This window comes from Pelodiscus sinensis, chromosome 3, assembly GCF_052426305.1.
Source record: "Pelodiscus sinensis isolate ZL-2025 chromosome 3, ASM5242630v1, whole genome shotgun sequence".
Classification (NCBI taxonomy): Eukaryota; Metazoa; Chordata; order Testudines; family Trionychidae; genus Pelodiscus; species Pelodiscus sinensis.
This window is the reverse complement of record NC_143054.1, coordinates 180,446,634-180,463,126: the sequence shown is the minus strand read 5'-3', so window position 1 is coordinate 180,463,126 and position 16,493 is coordinate 180,446,634. Positions and strand designations below refer to the sequence as shown.

Below are 16,493 nucleotides of genomic sequence, written 5' to 3'. Positions count from 1 at the left end.
GAAAAAGGAGTAAATCCATCCAAATGGAATTTTAGCCTTTAGCCAAACCAATGGGACAATTGTTGTGTCTATGTGGTTGTTAAATACTATCATTCCTTTTATCAAATAAATCAGCAAAGTCTTGCTATTTAGAGAGATGAATAATTTGCTGGGCCAGAAAGCAATGGACTTCTCAGTGCTGGTTCTTGTTTCCTTGACCCCTTACTTAGCAAGACCCAATTGTTGGTAGTGCAGCATCTTCCATAAGATGTGTGGACCATGCCTTGAGAGCCAGGAATACCAAACATTATAAGAAAGTTTGGCAACTTAAACTGTAAAATCTCTAGAAAATCTTGGATTTCAACCTGAAGGGGCATGCTGCTATTGACCATTTATACTTCCTGTGCACTGGAACTTGATTAGCCTTAGCAAATTCAGCATCCAAGAAACTGCTAGCAGTAACACAATCCACTTGCGGAGGCTGGATGTACTTCACCTCAGGTACAATTGGAACACAGAGAGTTGGAGCAAGATCTGTGGATGCAGTGGATGAGAATCTGAGGCTGACAAAATACATGTGAGCAGAAGAGGGGGCCCTCACTAGAAAACTTTGATCTAAGGAACAGTCTTTTAAAACTACCAAGCAGCAGGGGATACTACCCAGGTAAACCACTGGTGGGCCGCAAGATGCTTTCTTTATCTGAGCATCCATAGGCATGAAGCCTCACAGCCAAGGGGAACTACTAGAGTGAGAGTTTTGTTTTGTTTTTTAACCTTCTGCTACCCAGAAACATTTTTAGTACTGGCATGAAGGCCCTGGTCATTTCTTTTGCTCTGTAAGCAAAGGGGACCCTAAACAGAGCTGGGAGGTATGGAAATGATTAGCACCAATGATAATCATCATCCAGTCTCTGTGTCTGCATGGAAGTGCCTCCATTCAAGTCGGGGGAGGGGAGAAGGGGGAAGAGTTTTAGAAGACAGGCAACGTCTGCATTTCCTATGGTGTTTCCCAGCCGGAAATGATTAGCACCAGAACGTTTCCAAGCCGGAAAAAAGTGGCAGCCATGTTTATGCAAATGAAGCGGGGGGGGATTTAAATCCCCACTTCATTTGCAATTGCGATGTGTCTAATTTGCATCCCTTTTACGGAAAAGGGATGCAGTCTACACACAGCCCTTATGAACAAGCTTCCATACACCCCTGAGGCAGTTTGTTCTGCTATCCCACTATTCTTACCATTAGATTATATTTCAGGAAAAACCTTCTAAATCATGAAAAAGAAGGAACATTAACAACTATGGGAAAACTTGAAGGAAAAAAAAAAAGCATTTCCTGAGTGGCTGGCTTTGACGGACGAACAGACAGATGGAGGGACACACAGAGGAATGCTGTAAATTGAGGTGTGCGTCGATGCACTCGTAGAAATAGAACTAGAAGAACTTTATTTGGGGGGTAAGCCAATATCCCGTGTTTATTGTGAAGGCAGAATTAATTTACTGTTCTTATCTACTAAACTTATCCCCCACACATACACAGTCTCACACACACTTCTACAGATGGGCTATAATTACCAGCCTCAGTTGCTCATGCTATTCCACTGGCCAGGTGGTCTAGACATGAATGGGAGGAGCCAGATTGTGTCAGTGCACACCAATGCTCCTGGAGGATGACTGTAGAACTGAAAGACCTAATTCTATAGTTTTGCATCTTCTTCTTATATGTTTTAGTAATCCATAAATCTCGTCCTGTCCTCACTTCCCCAGAGAACTGTATGACAATGAGTCATCAATTAACGGCAGATGGAACTTTTGATCTTTTTCTTGATGGGGCATTTGTCTCTCTTTCTTGGGCGGGTTCTTTTGCAGGGCTCGCCTACATTGTTCTTTGGCTATCAACGTGGTGCTTGCAACTGGTCACCTAGACAGGATGGCTTCAGAGACTTGAACCCTTTACATACATCTTCACATTCACACTTTTAATTAGATTTAAACAGACAGACCTCTAACTTTAAACAAACAGAGTTAAGGCAGTAAAAGTATGAAATGGGGTTTTAGTTACAATATATAAAAAAGTTACAGAAAACTTACAACAGATTCTTCAATGGCAATTCTTAACAGGTCAATAACAAATTAATCCAAATACCATTTATGAAAACTGGGCTGCAATTCATGAGGTTTGCATAATGCCATGTTGGTAGAAATAATTCATTAAAAGGCCAATTTCACTCTTCAGCCCTACAGCGTGAGCTACTCAGAAGTTACTGTTTGGTCTGCTCTTCCCTACCTGTCAGATACTGATGGTCAATTCCAAGCTTATTCTGATCTCTGGTCAAATATTTATATAGATGGCCACAATCCTGCAAAGTTTAGCATGTGGGTTTAGCTTCAAAGAGGTACCACGCAGGTGGACTGCTGTGCCCACACACTACAATTTGAAGAATCAGAACCATACTGGGAAAATGCTGCATTAACCATGCTTGCTTTAGGTAGAGTGGAATTTATAATTTAATTTAAAATATTAATTTTAAGGTTAATTTTGTTTACTTTGTTCTTCCTGTCTTCTTGCCCAGCGGTTGTAAAAACAGATTAAAACAAATTGATAAAACATACAGAATGCAATATATGGTCTAATCATGCTTACCACAACTGCTTCCAGTAGGAGCCCACTTCATCACTGAATCTGGGAGCTCATCCATAAGTCTGAAACAATACAGGAACGCAACAGGTTAAATGTGACTTTTTAGGAGATGATCCTTCACTTGGAATTCTGGATACAGTAAAACCCAATTCCAACAAGAGGGGCTCTCAAGGACAATTAACATGTCAAAATTCTCTTCGAATAAAATCTCTTACAAAAACACTTCTTTTAACCACCTGGAGACTGGACATTTAAGCAAACTCAGAATTCTAACTGGAGAAGCCACTTCATTTCAAGCCTCTTTGCAGGAGCTTATACATATCTGGGAGTAAATAAGTATACCCTGAGCTGAAATTTCTCACTTTGCTCTCATTCCAAAGATTAATTTTGTGTTTTGAAAGTTGGGAATAGTTTTGTCTTGCTGTTTCTCAAATCACTTAGCACCAGATCCTTTCTAGCCCTAATGCAGGGGAAAAGAGACAGCTGTGTGAGGGCTGCCAAGCTTACAGCTGTGAGCATGATGGGGAAAAGCAAGGACTGTGCCTCAGATGCTCCTTGTACCAAATGAGGGGCTACAGCCCTGCCCCTTCTAGATGTTGGTAGAGCGAATCCGATGGAAAGGGAAGGGAAATGAAACTGGCACTATCTTAATCAATTGGTTTAATTAGGTGAGTCAGGAGTGTGATAAATCCACATATCTGAGCAGCATTATTAAGCCAACCTCAAGAATTCTTCTGTAGACTTAGCTACCGCCACCTGGGGAGGCTGAGTACCTACACTGACTACAGAACCCCTCTTATCAGCATAGGTAGTTTCTATACTAAAGCACTATGTGCTGCACAGCTGTGTTCCTCTAGCATTTTAAGCATAAACATCCCACATAAAGAATGGAAAGTGATGGTCTAGGAAGGAGTACTGCAGAAAGGGATCTAGGGATCATAATGGACCACAAGCTAAATATGAGTCAACAGTGTGACATTGTTGCAAAAAAGAAAACATGATTCTGGGATGCATAAACAGGAGTGTCATGAGCAACACACGAGAAGTCATTCTTCCACTCTACTCTGCGCTAATTAGGCCTCAATTGGAGTGTTGTGTCCAGTTCTGAGCATCACATTTCAAGAAAGATGTGGCGAAATTGGAGAAGGTCCAGAGAAGAGCAACAAGAATGATTAAAGGTCTAGAGAACATGACCTATGAAGGAAGATTGAAAGACTTGGACTTGTTCAGTTTGGAAAGGAGAAGACTGAGAGGGGAAATGATAGCAGTTTTCAGCTATCTAAAAGGGTGTCACAAGGAGGAGGGAGAAAAATTGTTCTCCTTCGCCTCTGAGAATAGGACAAGAAGGAGCTTAAACTGCAGCAAGGGAGGTTTAGGTTGGACATTAGGAAAAACTTCTTGTCAGGGTGGCTAAACACTGGAATAAGTTGCCTGGGGAGGTTGTGGAATCTCTATTTCTGGAGATCATTAAGAGCAGGTTAGACAGACATCTATCAGGGATGGTCTAGACGGTACTGGGTCCTGCCGTGAGGGCAGAGGATTGCACTCGATCTCTTGAGGTCCCTTCCAGTTCTAGTGTTCTATAATTCTATGAACATAGTTTAAGCTAGCAGTTCTCAAACTGTGGGTCAGGACCCAAAAGTGGGTTGTAATCCCATTTTAATGGGGTTTTCAGGGCTGGCGCTAGACTTACTGTGGTCAGGGGCTGAATTCTTTGGGCTTTAGTTTTAACACCCCATCTGAGGAAATGGGGCTTAGGGTTCGGTCCCTTTCCTCAGGATAGTGTTGTAATTTTTGTTGTCAAAAGGGAATTGCGGTGCAGTGAGGTTTGAGAAACCCTGGTTTAATCCAACCTAATTTTCTAGTGTAGATCAAACCTGAGTGAATTCTGCCTCACTACTCCTCCTGGGGTGGTGCTGCTATGAACTGCTCCTTGCTCTGGCTGAGCCAACAGCTCAGTTTAGCCCTTAATGTTTTAAAAGGCTAGAACTACAAGTAAAAACCTTTTATTACTATGGGAGCCAGTTAATTGTTTGGGGCCACAGCACCAAGCCCCAGTAACTGGGTTGGGGGAATCCACAGATGCAGGGGAATCCCATCAGTGTAGTAACACAGTTACTACTACGAGGCACCCGCACAGTCACTATTACTGTGAGGATTATGTGCACTGCGGCAGACAGTAGTCCAGGGAGTTACAACAGAGCTAAGCCTTGTAGAACAGGTGCATGTCTCACCTGAAATTGCCCTTGTACTTCAAAATCCTGACTCTCCTTTGTTTGGAAGGAACCACATGGGAACTGCCAGAGCCGCAGGTACAGATTTGCCCCTAAATTCATAAAAGCAAAACACAAGGGCTTTGCTCAGAAGCCAGGTCTACACTAGACCCAGCAGCTAGGTACACAACTCCAGCTATGTATTCCTTAAGCCAACCTTGGCAGCATCCCCACAATGGGTTTGCTCTCATCAGCTTTCCTAACTCCTCATAAGCGCAAGAGTACTGGATTCCGGTGGGGGTGCCCGCTGAGTTCAATTTAGCGAGTCTTAACTAGACTCACTAAATCAAACTCCAGAAGATTGATCACGGCATCGATCTTCCACAGAGTGAAGACATGGCCAGAGAATCTAAAAGAGGATAAACCCATCAGATCCTCATCCAATTGAATGGTTTTGTATGGAATGGTTTCACATGAGCCATAACAACAAGCTAGGATCCTGTTATGAGCCTGTACAGGTGTGGAATGGGCATGTGGATCTGTGAAGCACTGGATGAACTGGCTACATCATGCCCCAAGATCAAGGTGGGCAATAATTTTGGAAGGGAGGGGGCCACCTCACAAATTTCAGAAGTGGCTGCGAGCCTTGGGTAGAAGGGACGTGGCCTCTAGCGGAAGTAGCGGAGTTGAGAACTACCCTGCTGGGTACAGTGACCTTATTTTCTGAACCAGCTGCAGCTAGCAAGAACACTTTCATTTAAATTATGAAACAGACTAAGCGTTTTAACTTTCTCATGTTAGTTTATCAAATTTCATTTTAAATAAAGTAAAATATTATGTCCAGCATAAAAGGTTTCAATGTTTTCTGTATTTATGGGAGGGGTGTGGAACCCTTTTTGGATCTGGGGTCACTGACCCACAAAAATATTAGTTGGGGACCACACAAATGAGAAGCAAAAAAACTTCTCAGAACCCCCACAACGCTCATTGATATGGCCCCAACAGACATCTCACTCCTCTGGTGCCCCAACCTCATGGGCTGAGGGGAAGGGAAAGGGGAAACTGAGATTCAGGGCTTCCCATAGACCAAATTTATTTTGGGGGGGTTCTGGAGTTAGTGGATTTTAAGGATGTCCTTAGGCTCTGGGGTAGGAACAAAAATGAGGGGCACCGTGCACAAGACAGGGCTGCCAGCAAATAGGATAGGGATGGGGTGTAGGATCTGGGAGGGAGCTAGGGTACGGAAGCAGGCTGTGAGTAGGGTGTCTGGCCAGATGGAGGATGCAAGAACAAGGGAGGGTGTCAGAGCAAGTTGGGGTGCTGGGTCTTGGGGAGGGTGGTCTAGGCATGAGGGGGAACGTTACCTGGCTTCGCGCCCCCTTGCGGCAATGGCTGCAGCCACACTATCCCGGTCACCCCGTAAGGAGGTCCTGCCGCCACGGCCACCACGAAGGCTGGAGGTGCCACTGCTGTGGCCACGTGGCCAGGGGCCAGCCAATGGCCTGGAGGCACCCCTACCGCATCCAGGCGGCCCGGCGCTGGCCCCAGGGGTGCCCCAGACCCGCGTGGCCACAGAAGCAGTGCCTCTGAGGCTGGCCCCAGGCTGCGGTAGCGGCACCTCCAGGGCTGGCCCTGTTGAGGAACCTCAACACTAGCACTGCCTCCTCTCCAGTGGCAATGCGGGGGCGGGGGGGATGGAGAGGCAGGGCTGAGCTCCCCCCTGCCCCGGTGGGGCCTGTAATTAGGAGGTGGGCCTGCACCTGCCTCGTGGACCAGATCAGAGCCCAAGGCAAGCCAGATCTGGCCCGCTAAGAGGCTTTTGCTCACTCCTGCCCAAGTCCTACCCCCCCCATGCCAGTAAAGACAGGCACTGTACAGCTGAGTACCACAACATGCAGATGGGAGGGTCCCATAGGGCCTGTCCTTTAAGACTGTCAGGAACTTCCAGCCCATTTAGTGGCAATTGGGAGGGAGGATTTTGTTAGCTACCTCTTTAACAAAACAGCATGTGTTTAAAAAAATGAACTTTCCAAACAGCATACATCATTCTTTCACTTTATCAATGTAATGGATGCAGTAGCAGTTTCAATGGATGGCACCTACCCCATGGTTCATTAAAAGAAGAAAACTCAGATCTGACTACAAAGCATCAGAAATCAGAGCTCCAGAACTAACTTAAGGGAAATTCGGTGTGTGTTTGTTTAAATGTGGTTAATTTCCCAAAACTTACACTTGGAAATTCTATGGCTTCTAGCTGATTCCCTCTGCTTAATCTCCCTCATGAGGCTGCCACGGGAGTAGTTTCCATTTGATTAACTATTCTTTTATTTCAGTCACTTAGTGTTTTGCAGTTTTTTGTAATTAGAGGTAGTGATTAGAATATTTTTATATTACACTGGAGTTTTCCTTTTTGATGTTTTCAGGCGCTTTTTTTGTGAGCATATAACTCAAGACCAGTTTAGTTTTAAAAGTTCATAGTTTGGTGAAAAGCACAAACCATGCCAAGGCTGAGTGACCCTGGTGGAAGAAAAGGGAGGACCAACAACTGAAACAGCCCTCTGTTTCATCTATTTAAAGCAGCAAACTCAGCACCAGGCCTGAACACAAGATAGGTGCCAGGGAGGAGAAATCCCTTCCCCAGGCCATGGATGCAGAAGTTACCTCAGTTACTGAACTAGATGAAGCACTTACTTCTCTGCCCACCTTTATAGCCACAACATAACTATCCCTACTCCCCTGAATCAGAGCTAGCGTTACAGTTTTCCTAAATGACTAGAGAAATGAGGGGAAGGGAAGAGAATGGAACTATCTGTATGGCAGCAGAATCCTAAATCTTGCCTTTGCATCTTGTACATCAACTGTACTCCTGCATGCCGGTCCCCAAAGCAAAGCCACCCTGATTTCACTGCAAAAGATCTATGAGCAGAGAAGGGAGCTGGATTTGTTCATTGCACACCCATCAGCTTGCAGGTAACTGGATATCTACTTGTGCATACATGCAACTTCTCTGGTCTACTACAACATTACCTGGGCATCAAAAACATTCAGACAATTAAGGGAGCTACCTCAGTAAGTGTTTCATAACAAGGGACACAATAGTAATTAAAATAAAATGGCATTTTTACCAAATGAAGTTGTACCATATTTTATGTCTTTCCTCCTAAGAAATCTTTTGGCTGGCAGTCTGGAAAATGCAAGTGCTCAAAGGGTTAACTGTAAGTGACGAATTAGTGAAGCAGCTTGATCAATGAAATTGATTTAGAAGAATTGTGTAAGTGTTAGTTTGGGTACTATACCGATCAGAACTTCTAAAGCAGAAATATTAAACATAACATACGATGTCAACATTTACAGATGCAGTCTGTATTATCCGCAGTCTGCAGGCTAACCTTTTTCTCTGTTGAGAGCTGATGCCATACTGAATTTGCAGATTGATTTCTGTGGCTCGGCTATCCCTATTGTGCACCTCTGTTGTGACTTGTCCTACTTAAAAGTTTGCTGCTTTCTCCATTTGTGATGTTACATCTATGGAAAACTAATGTTCAGCATATGCTTGTACTGAAGAACAGAATATATTGTACTACATGCAATTAACTCTCTCAAGTCCCATCAGTGAGAGCACTGAAAAATGGTAATACACTCAGTTACTTTCATATGATCTAATTAACCATACTAGGCGGGAGTGCAGGGAAATTAAACAGATAAAGTTGTTCTACTTAGTATTTTAATGTTTATATTGTTCTGAAAGCCTAAACCAAAAGATTTCATTCTTTTTTTAAAAAATCTATACGCAACTGAAAGGAAAAGAAACAATGAAACAAACCAAAAGTAAGGATAGCTTGTTCAAATTTTCATCTCTGCCTCTGTGAGGCCGTTACAAAGGTTCAGTGTACAGCAAGCATACTGATACACAGGGTTTGTAAATGCAACTTCCTAGAATTAAGAGAATTCCAAAAATCAGAGATTTGTGTACATCGAAATCTCACATCTGCATGCACATAGATGTATTCAGATGTCTGGACACTCCCAGAGGGGAACATTTTTAGTTTTTAAGTCAGGCAATATTCCACAAGATGTGAACTCCCTCTGAAGTTCACTTTTAGATCTGTATTGGTAAATGATTATTTGAAATTATTATTATTATTATTTACTTTGTTTTAGCAGCCTGGACAGCCACAGGATTCTTCAGGTTCTGTTCCCATGGTAGTTCCCCACATAACCACTGCAGCATGCAGTAGCCAAGGATTTCAAGGTCACTTCTTCTGGATGGGGCTAAAGGAGTAAGAGAGAGGGACATGAAGAATATGAACTGTAAGAAATAGAAAAGCATTGACTGAACTACTGTTGATGAAATATGAAAAAGCCAAATGGGCAAAGTGTTTTGTTTGTTCAGCTGTAATAGAACTAAAACGCCCAGGATTTTGGCCTCAGTCCACAGACAGGCAGTGACTTTTTGCTGCTGAAAGTAAGGGTCAGTTTCCTCACCTCCTCCAACTTCATCCTTCCTTAGTCTGGCCTGTCACATGAACTTGATCCCCATGGCCTCTGACATGATCCAGACAGCCCATAACCCAGTACCAACACTTTCTCAAAGAGCCAAGCAGTAAAACAAAGAAATAAATGTCTGCTGCTAAATTGCTAACACATGTTCCAGGAAGTCCATGGGGTCCACATTGGTCATGCAGAGACCCTTTGAGTGCAGACTAAACACTGATGGCCTTTCCTGTTCTACTACAGAAGCATGTGAAGTTGGAAGATATGACAAAACTGCCATCTAGTGTACATTTACACACCAGATAGGTCTGCTTATGTGTGCCACGAACATTTGTTTAAAGAGAGAGTTGTAGCACAGGCTAAAATACACTGGCTCTTTAATATATCATTCATACATTTATCACAGTGTTGCTTGCCAATAAGAAAAGCACTGAGCTATTTCACAAACACCAAGCTCCCCCCCTCCAAATGAAAAAGCTGACTTTTATGTGAAAACACATACTAATTTTGTTTCTTCACTACTGGTTACAAAAAATACACATCTTATACACAGGGAAACAGACAGTTCTTGAATTCATTCAAAGATTGACTGTTCCCAGGGAAAAAACCCATTGCGATATAATCTAAGAACTATCATTGTCGACTGCTATTTTAAGTAATGTATATTTAAAGAAGAGTTTAAGCAAAGAGGGGCAGATGATCCGTCATTTTGTGTGTGAAACTAAAGCATATCCTATAGTTCACAATACAATATGATAGATAGGCAGAAGTATATGAAAATAAACTGTTAATCAATTAAAATGATTGGGGGAAAAAACCCAGCAAGACCTTTTGAAAATAAATTGCATATTTTCCCAAATTCATTTGAAAACGCCATGAGAACCTGAAGGAGAATGTTTATATTTGCATGGTACTCCATGTCTAAAGTAGAGACACAGACAGACTAGTAGTAGAGTATGTGGCTATTAATCCAGCTGTAGACAGGTATCATATTTTATGAGCTTTCATTAAATACATTCCAAAAAGTTACTCCACAAACTTATCTTTTAATTTAAAGAGTCATCTTTTTAAAAAACACAGTGCCAACTCTTCATAGCTATTTCTTGTTACCATACATATTGTTATGAAAGCATAAAGCAAGATTAGTTCTTACACATTCTCTATCTTTACCACTGTTAGGCGATGGGATTATTAAAGGTTCTTCAATCTTAACAGAAAGCTATGATATCCCTTGGGTATTATTTATTTTCTGCACTAGATTCAACAATGTCCTAATGCAGGACTTGGCTCTCCTATTAAAATAAAAACAATCTCTACCACTTGCTGTTCTTTAGCGATTTCTTCAGTCATAAATCTCCTGTTAACTGTGGAATGATTCCATTCATACACATGTGTTCACAACTCCTTTTTCCATTATGGCAATTCCAGATTACAACCATATAAACCAGCATTTTTTGATGGCAGATCCTCTAATTTTCACAAAATGCTATTCTGGCACATGTTTGTGTAATTCAGGTCACATACAACCAGCCTTTTGAGAAAAATTGTCAGAATTACAATGGAATACTTTTTTCACTCAGGGAATAATTGATATGAAGCTGTAAGTAATGGCAATTCATTTAGATTTCAGAAGCTAACCTAACATAACTGCTCTTCAGATTAAATAGTCCTTAGAGAGTAAAATTTATTCCATTGTTGTAGTTTGACCATGTCTAATTACTCTGAATTCACATTTTAGACCATTCACCTATTTTTCGATCTGCTACTTCCTTTGTGTAGCAAAGTCATGTTGTGAGTAGGCAGTGTGTGTAAAGAGATTTACTGATGTGTTAAACTACACATTGGAACAATTAAAAAGCAAGTAAAAATTATTATAAAGAGATGCTAGATTACCAAAGCTGTTTATGTATCTTCATGTTTGCAAGCCAATCTTAATACACAAATAGATTTACATGTATATTTTAGAGTCATACAAAAGTATCAACATTTTGTTACCTACTTCTTTGTGTACCGTTCTATGATTTCTCCCTACTCTTTCATCAGTTCATTATTAGATATCTTCTTGAAATGAATATATTTATATCATCATCATAATCATCTTTAAAATATATATATTTGGCTAATAATTACTCTACTCCTTAATGACACAGCCATGTAGTTTATGGTAATAACAAGTTGAATAAGTTACAAATGTAAACTGTCTACAAAAAATCCCAATTTTTATCGCAACTATATTTTTAAATCAGAAAAATAAGTATGGTAATAAAAATCTAAGATGAGATTATTAGAGTCCTTGATGATTTAAACAATAAATCTGGTCTTAAAGAATCTTAATGCTTGCTTTATTTTAAAATTTTGACACTTAAAATACAGCAATTCCACTTGATAATTTGTCACTTTTATAAGACTATATTTTGAAAAGAGTCCTTACTTTGAAGCAAATTATATTTGATTTCTCCATAGACTAAGAATTCCTATTCTTTTTTTAAATAGACATTTGAAATTTGATTTTCCATTAGCAACTATAATACTACCATGTTATAGTTTTTAGACCAATACTAAATTCTATATGATGGAAACATTTTAGAAGTAATATATTCCACAATACTTCACAATTTAACTATTTTCACTTGAACATTTAAGGCCTGATTCTATACTCACTTCTGCCAAGATAAATCAGAAGCTATTCCACTTAAGTCACTGGAGTAACACCCACAATAATTAAATCAAAGTTAAGCCTTTAGAATATATTCTCAACATGTAGGAATGGATAAAGATATCTGCTAACCAGAATTCACATGTGGAACTCTCCAGCAATATAAAATGGGCAATTTCCACTATGGCCCTTATTTTGCTATTTTTCCAGGTGCTCAGAATGAGTTAGAAGGCTGATGAATGACAGACATAATGTGGGTTTTTTTATGATACTTTCACTAGTATTACAGGTAGGACCTCCCTGGTCCAGCATCCTCGGGACCTAAGTGGTCCCAAACAAGGGAATTTGGTGGATCAGAGGAAATCTCCTGCCACCAGTTCTCTAGCCTGCTGTCGCCCCTGCTTCTGGCCCCAGCCAGACCCCCCTGTCTCCAGCTGGCCAAGCCACCAGCCCTCCTGCTACCAGGCTCCCAGACAGACAGCTGGACTGCCCCCTACCACAAGGTGCTACGGGGCTCGCGGCCATGCTACCGGCTCCCTGCCACAGGGCGACCACCCCCTGCTTCACGGCTCCTGACCATGATGTTGGTCCACCTCATGCTGCGCTGCTGGCCCACCCCACTGCCATGGGCTTCCTACATCACTGGCCCTTCTGCCCTGAAGTTTTCTGGTCCAGGAACATCTGTGATCCTACCAGACCACAGATGTTGCTGGACTAGGAAGTCCCAGTTTAGGGAAGTGTACACTGTATCACATTATAATTTTATCATTAGTCTTTATTTAGATTGTAAGCTCTTCAGGGCGTGGATTGTTTTATACATTTGTACAAGTGTCTCACACAATGGGACCACCAATCTGAGGTTCTAGGGGCTACCATAATATAAATAGTAATAGTGTTCTTTCATAACACAAAAAGAGGGGAAAAAGTGTGTCAAACTGACTGTGGAGTTAGAAATATAATTTTAAAAATATATTACCCTACAGAGTTATATCTTATGAGACGAGTGTTGTCATCTGTTGGGCACCATAAAGTAACAGAACAGTTCAACTTAGGGCTGAGAATAAGACAAAGAAGATAAACGAGACTGAAATATGAGACTTGACAAAATTAATGGCTGACATATTTCCAAGAAACATAATGAAGTACTACCTCATAGAGGGTATGGTCAGCCTGAGGAATTTACTGCAGCAGGAGGGCAAAGTCAAATATAGTGCATTTAAAAAAAAAAAAGTCTGGATAGCTTTAAAAAACACGTGAAGGCAGTGTACACAAATTTAGGAGAGAGTTATTCACAGAACTGTGTGAACAGCAGATTTTTTCAGTTTGCTAGTAGTTTGGGGAGGGGATGGAGGAAGCATTCTAGGTCAACCTGACACTAAAATTTTTCAGCAAATCAATTTGGATAGAACAGAACAAAACACTGTTTCAATTTAGGACATTTAACCTTTTTTTAAAAAAAAATAAAAGTATAGGAAATTTTAGAAACAAAGGGCTAGTTTTGTAAAATTAGGGTAGAGGTGATCCGACTATATTGACAGCCCAAAGGTTAAGGCCCTGATTTGGGAGGGGGGCCACCCAGCTGCAGTCCCAGTTCCATTCAATAATTATTTATAGAAAGTGGAATGGATTCCAAATAAAAAACAGAGACCCCCATTCCAACTAGTGTATCCTATAGCCTGGTGTTCAGGGAACTAACCTAACTCAGGGAAACATGGAGTGAAGTCTTTGATCTAGAACAGAAATTTGAACCTTGATCACTCACATCCCATCCAAGTGTCCGACTCAACAGACTTGTGTGTAAGGTTCAGAGAAGAGCAACAAAAATGATTAAATACCTAGAAAACATGAGCAATGAGGAAAGACTAAAAGAATTGTGTTTGTTTAGTTTAGAAAAGAGAAGACTGAGAGGGGACATGATAGCAGTTTTCAAGTATCTAAAAGGGTATTACAAGGAGGAGAGAGAAAAATTATTGTCCTTGACCTCTGAGGATAGGACAGGAAGCAATGGGCTTAAATTGCAGCAGGGGAGGTTTAGGTTGGACATTTGGAAAAAGTTCTGAACTGTCAGGGTGGTTAAACACTGGAATCAATTGCCTGGGAGCGAGTTGTGGAATCTCCATGACTGGAGATATTTAAGAGCAGGTTAGACAGACACCTGTCAGGGATGATCTCTAGACGGTGCTTGGTCCTGCCATGAGAGCAGTGAACCGGACTCAATGACCTCTCAAGGTCCCTTCCAGTTCTATCATTCTATGAAAAAAAGGGTGGTATCAAAACTGACAGAGCAAGTTTACAGATCCCAAAATACTTCCTTTTAAACTAGACATCTTTCAAAAGAACAGCTCATTTTCATTTAAAAATGGCCAGTGATGGGGACTCTAACACTATCATTGGTAAATTGTTCCAATTATTAATTACTTACACTGTTTAAAAAAATCAGGCCTTATTTTCAAAGTTTGCTAGCCTCAGCTTCCAGCCATTCAACCTTGTTCCCTACGTATATACTTATATACTTTGTTCAAGTCACCCCTTAACCTTCTCTTTGTTAAACTAAGACTGAGTGCCTTGAGTCTGTCACTAAAAATGTTTTCTAGTCCTTTTTAATCTTGTGGCTCTGAACCCTCCATTTTATCAACATCCTTCGTGAACTGTGGGTAGAAGAACTGGACACAGTATCTGTTAGTCACACAATTGCCAAATACAGCAGTAAAATAACCTCTTTACCCCTACTCAATATTTTCCCTGTTTATGCATCCAAGGATTGCGGGATCATCAGTCTGAATATAACAAATCCAATGATAATAGACAAGAACAGGAGAATGAGAGGGTAACAAGAAAGAAGAAAGTCTCCGAGAGGGTAACCATGTTAGTCTGTAACTAAGCATCTGAGGAAGTGGGTTTTGCCCACTAAAGTTCATGATACTATATATGTTAGTCTCTAAGGTGCTACAGGATTACTTGTTTTTAAGAAAGAATAAAAGAATTGAGAGAATTTAGTTTGGGGTTTTGGTAATCATTGATTCCTGCTAGGCATGGAGCTTAGAGGAGCTGAAGTGCCTTTGCATTTGTGGGCCTATTGGTCCTTTCAAGGTGTTAATCTCTTGAAATGCCAACTTTAGGGCTCCTTTTCCTCCTCCCTGCCCAAGCCTCAGTTAATTCCACAGTTTTCTCTCACTTAAGCTAATCTGACTTCCTGCTCCCTGGCCTCTTTGATGTTCCTCAGCAGTCTACCCAATGCTGGGTAATTCAGAATAACTTCTACTCTCCTGTCTTGCTTATACCTCATTTCATCCCCCTTGCATTTTCTAATCATTTCATCTTGCTTCTTCCTTTGACTCCTGCTCCCACACTTGGCTGCACACTGTTTTCTGAGTGTTTGCTATACCTATAATGACATTCTTCTGTGCCTATCACATTCACTCTTACACTGGTAGTCCCTCCTTGAAATCAACTCCTGGGTTCCCTGCTATAGCTCAATCTCTTCTTACAAATATTAAACTTTACTTGATTCACTTGCTATACTATGCTCCACATCTTTTATTTGAATCTCACTGCCCCTTCCCCTACACCTTGTTTCATGTTCTATGTTTGTCTTATTGAGAATGAAAGCTCTTTGAGGCAGGGTCCATATGTTATGTCTTTTAATCTCTTAAATGCTATCCAAAGCTATAGCGATTACTCATATTATAAACACACCACATGTGTTTTTGTTAAACTACATAAGAACTATTGAAAGTTATAGCGGCAAACACATGCACATAGCGCACAGAATTATATACGTATGTTTACACGTAAGGCACTATACCTTTGATAACACTTATTCAAATGATTACTAAAAAATAAATCATCATCATCACAAACTTAAAAACTGCTTGAAAAAGTACACTCCAAGGAAAGTGCATCAGAAGTGCCAGAATTTTTAGTGGAAACAATAGTGAAACCTACAGTGTTGGCTTCAGGTTTGTGGATAGCATATAAAATTTCCCCACTGCCCATCAATAGTCCGATGACATGAACTGCATCTCACTTATGATGAAGTGCACATAGACGACATGTACCTCCTCATACCGAGGGAAAGGAGACACGGGGTGTGTCTAGACTACTGAGTTTTGTCGACAAAAGTGGACTTTTGTCGACAAAACTATACCAGCGTCTACACTACCGCTGAGTTCTGTCGACATAACGTCTACACTACCGCAGAGTTCTGTCGACAGAAGGTGTTATTGCCTGTAGGGTTGCGTCTAGACTACAGGGTTCTGTCGACAAAGCAGCTTGCTTTGTCGACAGAACTCCATGTGTCTGGACGCTCTTTGTTGACAGAAGTTTTGTCGACAGATACTGTCGACAAAACTTCTGTCGACAAAACCTGGTAGTCTAAACGTACCCACAATGTAAAGGAGAGGACACGCGACCATCCCATGTATTTTCTCTGGGAGGAACTTTCAGCCCCAGCTCACTATGCTAGGGCAGCCAATCCTTCCAACTCCTGGGAAAGATGGGGCCAGAGGACTGGG

At 41.2% G+C, this 16,493-nt stretch overlaps 1 protein-coding gene across 12 annotated transcripts in view; it reads right to left on the bottom strand.

The window, feature by feature from the left end:
* VRK2 (VRK serine/threonine kinase 2) overlaps positions 1–16,493 on the bottom strand; it is a 96,680-nt gene that overhangs the window by 31,693 nt on the left and 48,494 nt on the right. For all 12 annotated transcript variants that reach the window (XM_075925517.2, XM_075925519.2, XM_075925516.2 and 9 more), the window contains 2 exons: positions 8,981–9,101; positions 2,620–2,678 (listed from right to left, as the gene is read on the bottom strand). In XM_075925517.2, the coding sequence (XP_075781632.2) occupies positions 2,620–2,678; positions 8,981–9,101 (180 nt within the window). The remainder of the gene's footprint in view (positions 1–2,619; positions 2,679–8,980; positions 9,102–16,493) is intronic.